The following is an 8,958-nucleotide window of genomic DNA, read 5'->3' as shown; positions in this document are numbered from 1 at the left end:
TCTAGATTTCTCTAGGTCCACTTGGCTAGAAGAATGATTCTTAGCCTTGGCTGCAGAATCAACTGGGGAGCTTTAAAATTATGACTCCCAGGAGTCACCCAAGACTACTTCAATCAGAATTTCTCCAGGTGGATCCAGGCACCCTCTGCTGAGTCTAACATGCTTCCAATTTAGGAACTACTGGACCAGAGCACAGAAGCATAGATGTTGTAGCCCACTCAGCCTCGGACCACCAGGCACATACTTAAAGTTTAACAAAGTTGGGTTTAATGGCTCACTAAAATGAAAGAGACTGTGCACCAGAGAAACAGTGGTGTATCACTAAACAAAGGCAAGGACAGTTACTTGAGGTCTTAGGAGAAGGGTGGAGCTGAGTGTTCTGATGGGTTCAAAGCAAAGCAGAGCTGTGTGAAGGGCTCAACATCAGGTCTTCTCTGCAAAGTGGACCCTGAGTCCTGTTTCCTTGGAAACGTTAATGTTGAGATAGATGTGTTTGTTGTATCCAGAAACCTTTATCCAATGCTCTGTACCCAGGTTGTCAACTGAGACTGCTTTCCTGTCGAAATGACTTACATCCTCCAGGCAAGAGAGCAGTATTTCTTCCTTATTGTTACAATTTCAAACAGCAAAGTTTCTGGTAGTCTTGTGATTTGGGAGAACAAAATTTCTCAGTGTGTAAGAAAGCAGCAGTCTCTCAAAGAAGGGAACACTTTATAGCTGCAGTGTGTTTGAGGGAGAAATACTGAATCCTGTTAACCTTGCAGCTGGCTTCATCTCTGCCTGTTATTCCAGCCTGATGAATGGCAAAGCAGATGTTTACAGTCCACGCTAAATTTTACCTTTTCAGACATGACACCTGCCCCTACAGTGTCGCTTCCAAAAGGAAGATGGAATGGGAAAAGAGGGTCCAAGCCTGTCACTGTGTGGATATTATTCATGCATTAATTCAACAAAGACCTATTGAGTACCTACTATGTGCTGGGACCTGTACAGGGTGCTGAAATTCAATGATGAACAAAACTCGATCTCTGCTTGCAAGACACTTACAGACTGATTGGAGAAAAACACAGATAAATAGGCAATTACTACAGGGTTCAGAAGTGCTATAACTATAAGTAGTGCCAAGGACGATAAAGGTACTCAGGGAACTGGAAAAACGTTACCCGAGGTTATGGAAAAGAGAGGACTACGGAAGGGAGAGGGGTGGAGGGAGCTAAGGGCAGGAAGTCAGAAGTAAAAATAACCAGGAGTTTGAAAACAGAATCGTCTGGGCTCTAATCCAGGCTCTGCCACTGACTGAGCTTCACTGTAACTCTGTGTTGCAGTTTTCTCATCTGTAAAGTAAGGATAAGAAAACAGAGAAACATTCAGTGAGTGCCAGATGGAGTTCTAAGTCATGGGAAGACATCACTGAACAAAAGAGACGGGCTCCCTGACCCTTGCATAGCATGCCCTCAGGCGGGGGTTTGCAAAAAAATAAACAATAACCATAATTGAACTGTGAAATATTTAGTTTGTTAGGTAGTAAATGCAGAGTGGGGAGAATTGAAAGCTCCAGTGGAGGACACCTGAGAGAAGGGGCAAGATGAGGGTTAAATGATGTGCAGTTTGTCAGAACATCTTGACGTCCGTAGCTCGGGGCATTCTGATGAGGTCGAGTCACAGAAGCCACGCTTAGCTAAGCCACAGGGGGACGCCCAAGCCCAGCGTCAGCCACTGTTTCAACTTCACTCAACATTTTCCTTTTCTTCTGGACTACTGCTTTTCTAAATTCAGCGAGCCTGACTGTGTGCCTTAGACAAACTTCTCATTTGATAGCACAACTCTGGCTATAACTCAGAGGGTCCCCTCAGTAGAAGTATGTTGGGACTGCTCATCAAACAGCAGTTGACATTTCTTGCAAACACTGATAGCAGTTGGAGAGTGTATGGTAGGACCCTCTTTTGCTTATAATGTTCCAACTTTCCCTTAACTTATTCCACCCTTTCTTTACGCCCTGCTTCAAACCAAAAGTTAAGACGATTGTTCTCAACACCCTCCCTTAAGGTCCATGCACCCTATTCTTAAGTCCAGTGATAGCATTTCTCTGTTCTCCCAACTGCCCTCCCCCATGCCTGGAACTATGTGGAAGTTTTGTTTCTCACACTTACTAGGGTATGATCTGCATATTTGATAGGTGAAGGTCAGGGGTGCTGAATGGCCTACAATGTGTGAGCCAGTTCAGGTTACTTAAAATATTTCAGCCAAGATGCCAGTAACACTCCCATTGAGAAACACTGGGTTAGGAAAATCGAACTTTCCTCACAAAATTTAGAAATTTTGAAAATTGTATTATGTTGCTTTCAAAGCCTACTTAACTTACTTATTAAGTTGTTTCTATTTTACTTTAAAATATTTCAGAATATACAATGTGATATTGTGTGTGCATTCATTTAAGCTATATTTTTTGGGAATAATCAATTGCTCTAATCATAAATTTATATCTCAGTTATGGTAAGCATTTGTTCAAGATAACTATGATTTAACATCATAGGTTTTGTTAACTAGAATAATAAATGTTAGAAATTTTTTTTTAATTTGTAGAATTTGGTACTTAATAATTAGCAAAATGATGGCTGTAATGGGTTTTCATTAGTGAAACTGATGTGACTCAGGGTATATAGACTGACTCTAAAATGTAGAAACATTCTTACCCCTCTGTGGTATAAAACAGGCATCTCAGTAATGATGCAGAAGGATTCGTTGCTCAACGGTCCTGCTTTGCAGCCACTATTTGGAGGGCTCTTGATGTGCCCAAGTAGCCAAGTTGTGGCAATGTAGCTCTAACTATTGCTGATATCTACCGCAAATAAGCCAATGTTTATGCATCACCAGCTTGTGTTAGGTCAGTTTGCAGTATTATCCTAATCTATCAGTCTCTCAGACAAGTCTTAAGAGAGCATTTAACTAGCTGACTTGGGACAAATATCAATGATCACAATCCCCTCTCACTCCTGCCCCTTCTCCCATCCCCATCCTCATCCGCAAAACCAGTATCTATTTGCACCTCTGATATGAATTAGAAATGTTGTGCGAAATGAGAAGTGGGAATAGTGAAAGTTTAGGAGCAAATCAGTATGTCCATTCCCCTCCTTTTTCTTCTTAGCTTAGTGACAACATGATATGATGGGAACTAAGCCAACAACCTACGTTTGAATCCTATGTCACTCACTTGGGACCATCAGCAGGGCATGGCATGTTTCTAATCTCCAGTCTCCTCTCTTGTAAAACGGGGCGGTGTACCTACCTCATAGGACACTGGGAGAATTAAATAAGTGCATACTTGTAAACGGCTAAGCATGAAGAGCTAGTTTCACTATAGGCAATAAACAATATGTTGATCGCACTCATTGGCTCTTCCTTTACACAGAAAGCATAACCTAGGGACTGTCTCTTACCATTTCTGTGCTCGGGGCAGTGAAAATGTTGCCTGACGCGGGGTTTGTGTTCAATATATATCCACTGAATAAATGAACTTAACATTCCTTTCATTGGCAATTAGCTGTATTTGCTAAGTTCCCTGGTATCCTGGAATCTGTCCATGTATCTGCTCTATTATTTCTCCTTCTGATACTTTTTTAAAATGTCAATACCAGTAGAATATGCTCTATTCATTAGTAGAAGAAACACCATAAAAGATTAGAGCCAATATCTTTTTTTTCTTAATGGAGAAATTAAAGACAATCCAGGTTCACCTAGGTTGTAGAATTTCATGTTATGTGCCTCGTTCATTTATGTATTTAAAATACTGTTGATTCATTTATATACTTAAAATACTGTTTTCCCAAGAATCTTCATAACCTGATGATTGGAATATAAAATGGCAACTTGTGTATCAAGAACCTTAAAAATGTTCCCAGTAAGTAATCCCATTTATTACTGAGAACAGTAATAAAAATGTTTCCAGTAAGTATCCTAATGAAATAATAATTCATATACATATGTAGAAAAATGATCATTGTAGTATTGGTTTATGGAAAGAAGAAAGTCATATGAATATATAACAAGAGGGGAAAGGTTAAATAAATTAGGCATATACTTGGAAGAAATTAGAACATATGTTCACTAAAAAGTGTCTACAGAAAGTTTATAAAATAACTGTTCATGATAGCTCCAAGCTGGAACCCTCTGAAATGCCTATTTACAGTGGAAGAGGTATGTAATTTATAGTATCTGCATAGAATGGAATATTATTTATTAATGGGAAGGAACAAATTATTGCCACACAAACAACATGGTTGAATTTCAACAACATAAAGTTGAATAAAAAAGCCAGATGTGAAAGAATATATACTGCATTATTCCATTTTTAAATTCAAAAATTAGTAATACTAAAATTAATTATGCTATGGCTACGAAGTGGGATATTCTGCAGCTATTAAAACATTTAAAGACATAGGAAAATGTTCACAAATTAATAAAATATGATAATATTTAAAACTACATACAATATATGACCCCCATTTTGGAAAAAAAAAAGTCTAAGTTTCAATGAGAAGTATCAGTCAGGGTCTCAAAGAAACACATGATAACCTCAAATTAGAATAATTAGAGGAGGCTTTGTCTTCAGAGTGGGCAGGGCATGAGGGACCACAAGGGATAGTGCAGTAGTGGAGCTGTCACTGTCCCAGGACTGATGCGGCCCCAGCAGGAGAGATTCCCAGCCCCAGGAGAGAACTGCCAGAAAGGAGAGGAACGGTGGCCATCGGGTGGGGGACACAGCCGGGCCATGGTGAATTCAAGGGAGAAAGAAAGAGGAAGAGTCCAGCTCACCTTCCTCCCTCCTCCCAGCCTCCCGCTGGGGCTCCGCATTACCAAGCCTACAGAGAAGCCAGAGCGTTGGCGACGTGATCCCTCCAGGTCAGCCCACCAGACAGACAGCAGGATGTGTGAGGGTAAGGCATGGGTGTGGCACCCTGAACACACGAGGCACATGCCATGTATGGGACTGATGATTCCTTTGACTACCTAAGGGAGAGCAGGTGCTGCAGAGATGATCCATTTTTATCTTCATATACCTTTATATTATTTTATTGTTGCAATAATATGTGCATTTTTTAATGCTGAGGGAAAATGTGTGTCAGAGTGTATGTGTGAAGGGATGTGTGCCTGTCAGGGTATGAAAGTGAATGAGTGTCTGTGTGTGAGAGAAAGCGATGGGGAGAGAGAGAGAGGTGGGAGCTGTTGTGAGAGTGTATGTGTGTATGTGAAGGTGCACAGGCAATGTGACATGGTGTGTGAGTGTGTGTTGGTGAGGATGTTAACAAGTATATGTGTATGTTAATGAGTGTATGTGTGCATGTGTGTAGGCATGTGTGAAAGTGTCCCTGTGGACCCGAGACTGTCTGTGTGTAAGGGTGGATGTGTGGGGGAGTCGTATGTGAAGCAGTGTGTTTGTGCAAGAGAGGTGGGAGTGGAGTATGCGGGAGGATGTGTGACAGTGTGTGAACACACTTGAGGATGTACAGGAGGATGACAGTCTGTGGGTGTCTGTGTACGGGGCAGGCATATGTGTTGGAGGCTGTTTGTGAAAGGTACGTGGGAGGAGACGTGTGTTTGTGTGAGTGAGACGGCTTGTGGGGGTGTGCGGACATGGGGAGGGGGTGTGAGGAGATGTGTGTAAGTGAGGAGGTGGTGAGTGCGGTGATATGTATGAGGAGATTTGTGTGTGTGTGTGCATAGGTGATTGTGTTTATAGACATCTATATGCACTGAAGTAGAAATATTTCTTTCCAAGAAAAAAGAAAAATCAGAATAAAATATTTTCTTAATAGTCATCTCTAGGGGCAGAGTAAGAGACAAATCTTATTTTCTTGACTTTTTTGTCATTTTGTAGTCATAAAAACAATGAACATTTCAGTCTATTTTCTTCACACATGAAAAATATTGTACCTTTCTGGAAATACATAAAAATAAAAATCCTGCTAAAAGCTTTCTTAATAGGAATGTGTTTGAAAATTGGAATTCTCTTTTTAAATACATAACCAAACAGAGATCTAAGTCCCTGGTTAATTTATAGATGTTATCTTTCAATTTGAGAACCGTATAAGTGTTTAATTTTTCATGTAATTTCATTAATTTTCAGATCATTTCAATAATCGAAACTAATCACTACTGACGTTTGCAAGTCAAGGCCCCAATGGCTTCCCACGCATGACTTGGTGGTACTAATGAAATGCCCCATTCGTGTCACACGGTTTCAGGGAGCTACAGTGCTTTAGGTTTTCCAAGGTCTCAAAATGTAAACACTAAACATTCACAGAGATTATCAATGATGGAGGAACTTAGGTAATTATGATTTGTTTCTTTTAGTTTTGTGTTTTTTACAGGCAGGTTTTTTAAAAAATATAATGAGCATATAGGGCTTGTGTAATAAGGCTTCTGTCAAACTGATTTCGAAGCAGGTTATTTTCCTAAGCAGGTGCAAAAGGCCCTGAGTTCTTTCACTGATAATTTCATTGTCTCTGCGCTACCTCATTTCACTAACAATAAAATATGAGGGTTTCCTAGTCTAGGCTATCTTTTATTAAAAGAAAAATTTGTGGCAGTAAATGGCTGAAGTGTTATTCTATTTTTAATTTATTTCAACCTTGTCTTTTTTTCTTAATTTTTTTATTGAAGTATAGTTGATGTGCAATGTTATGTTAATTTCTGGTGTACAGCATAGTGAGTCAATTATACATATATATTCCTTTACATATTCTTTTTCATTATAGGCTATTACAAGGTATTGAATATAGTTCTTAAAGCGATTTGTTGTCATCAACATCAGGTCTCTGTAGCCCAGTTATGCTTTATTGTTACCTGTGGGCTCCGCGGTACGTGCATAACATGAATTAGTTGCTGGGTGTCCTTCCTGCATGACTAGTTTACTTTCCTGTAGATAACAGTAACAAATGGATCCTGCCTGTATTACCTTTCCTTCACACTTAAAGAGCAACCTCAGCTATGAAATAAAAACAGGGTGAACTCGATTACAAAGGCTACTGAGTTTGGCTGAACTCAAGACAATCCTGCTTGCAGAACATCTATCACTGAACCATGAAGGAGAACTCAAATCCACAAATGTTTTTTATTGTTTGATTAGTGCTTCTTCCCTTGTCTCAATAGCATGTCTGTCAAATAGATTCCCTTCAAACAACATTACTTGGAAACCGCTAGTAAAATGTTGACAGAAGCCATCTTCCAACCGACTAAGACCCTTTCTCTAGAGCAAAAGAAAGAGCAACCCGGCTTTCCTCTGCCACATCGGACCACTGCTGTGGCTCGGTGAACACTTTATTTTCCCACTTGAATTTGAGCTCTTCTGAAAGATCACCCCTGCCGATCTTGCGGAGGTGACGAGCCAGCAGGCGGAGTTTGTCGGTGGAATTTGGGAGTGATTTTTTCCAAAAGCAGAGAAGTTCGTGGGTCTGTTCTGTGAGGTCATCAGGGCTCTTCAGTTTGATGAGCTGAATGGTGCTGCGGCGCAGAGGGAGGGAGGAGGAGAGACACAGGGCGTTTTCCTCGGAGAGCTCCTCTGCCAGCCAGTAGAGCAGGTTGTCCCACAGGGCTTCTGAGGGCACAGGGGTCACTCAGTGTCAGGACCCTTCCACCTGTTCTCAGGACATCTATGCTACACCATCTCTTATTTGGCCTCTGAAAAATGTGGGACCACCCGGATGGACAGTTGAGAGCCTTTGAATCCCTGATCTTTCTGGGATCTTCTTCTAAGGGAACCACCTACACTGCAGACGGTTAGAAATACTTCTCTAATTTTCACTTCCCAGAGATCCAGGAGGACTGGTTAAAATGGTTTTTAGGCCCCTCCCCAGACAGGCTAATTAAGGAAGACTAGGGTAGGGATGAAACGGGATTTTTAACAAGCTCCCAGATGATGCTGACACTGAGGTCCTTAACCATACTTTGAGTGGCACTATGCTAAATGATGTTTTTAGGTTCAAAAGATACTTCTCTTAATTAGTACTAACCAGATGCATAAAGGCAACTAAGCAATGCTTATGCCCCAGCCCCTCAGCTACATGCACGTGCACAGACACACACAACTCACCAAGATCCACTAACCAAAGTACAGTTCAGGGGAAGGTCCTTTACACCAACATTTCCCCTGGCCTCTGGACTATTTAGCAGCACAAACATCTCTGAATATATCCTATGTGTTCAGCATACTCTTTCCTTTACTCTGTGACTCCTGTCTACTGCCTAAATGCATGATTCCCATTTTCTGTTGTTTGGCTGTTATTTATTTCATTGTGTAGCTCAGATCCGTTCCTCGCAGTAAGCCCCCGAGCCCTCCTCCCTCTCTCCTTCCACACGTCAGCCCTAAGCGGCGGCACTTGCACTTGCACATCCCGCTTGCACGCAGACCTCTGCACCAGTTTCCCTGGTCTGGTGTCGGAAAAGAACACTAGGTCTGCCATCTTTTACTCAACTATTCTTTCCATGAACCTACTCACATAAATTGCACCTGCTTTTACACTATAAATCCTGCGGCTTTTCTGTGAAAGCTACTCAGAAAATGGAGCCAACACATCCTTCCTCTCCATTGTCACTTTCAAACCAACATTCTGCTTCCATCTTGCAATATATCCCTTTTAATGTCCTGCTACATGTGTACGCCTTCCTCTCCCCATCTACACCACCTGTCTCCTGCCGTTGGCAGGCAGCATTGTCAGCCACCCTGTGGATAAGGTCACACCTTGGACCACATGGTTTGTTAATCTTGACAATCTCAAGGACCTGTGTGGTGACGCCATATTGGAAACTGACTTGCACGGCAAATCCTTGTGTTTCATCCTCAGCCGGAACAATCCCACCTCCATGGCCTCAGCTTCTCAGTATTGCTGCTGACCACTACCTGACCTCTTAAACTTCCGCAGCTTCTATTCCTTTGCTCCTGCTTAATGTGCTTCTTGCCCC

The 8,958-nt window shown here is 41.5% G+C and overlaps 1 protein-coding gene across 1 annotated transcript in view; it reads right to left on the bottom strand.

The window, feature by feature from the left end:
- Positions 1-6,745: 6,745 nt before the first annotated feature.
- Positions 6,746-8,958, bottom strand: part of DTHD1 (death domain containing 1) — a 61,656-nt gene continuing 59,443 nt past the window's right edge. Inside the window, exon 10 of the mRNA XM_006191178.2 lies at positions 6,746-7,594. Within this exon, the coding sequence (XP_006191240.2) occupies positions 7,233-7,594 (362 nt within the window). The 3' untranslated portion in view covers positions 6,746-7,232. The remainder of the gene's footprint in view (positions 7,595-8,958) is intronic.

This window comes from Camelus ferus, chromosome 2 (genome assembly GCF_009834535.1).
Source record: "Camelus ferus isolate YT-003-E chromosome 2, BCGSAC_Cfer_1.0, whole genome shotgun sequence".
Lineage (NCBI taxonomy): Eukaryota > Metazoa > Chordata > Mammalia > Artiodactyla > Camelidae > Camelus > Camelus ferus.
This window is presented reverse-complemented; position numbering and strand designations above follow the sequence as displayed.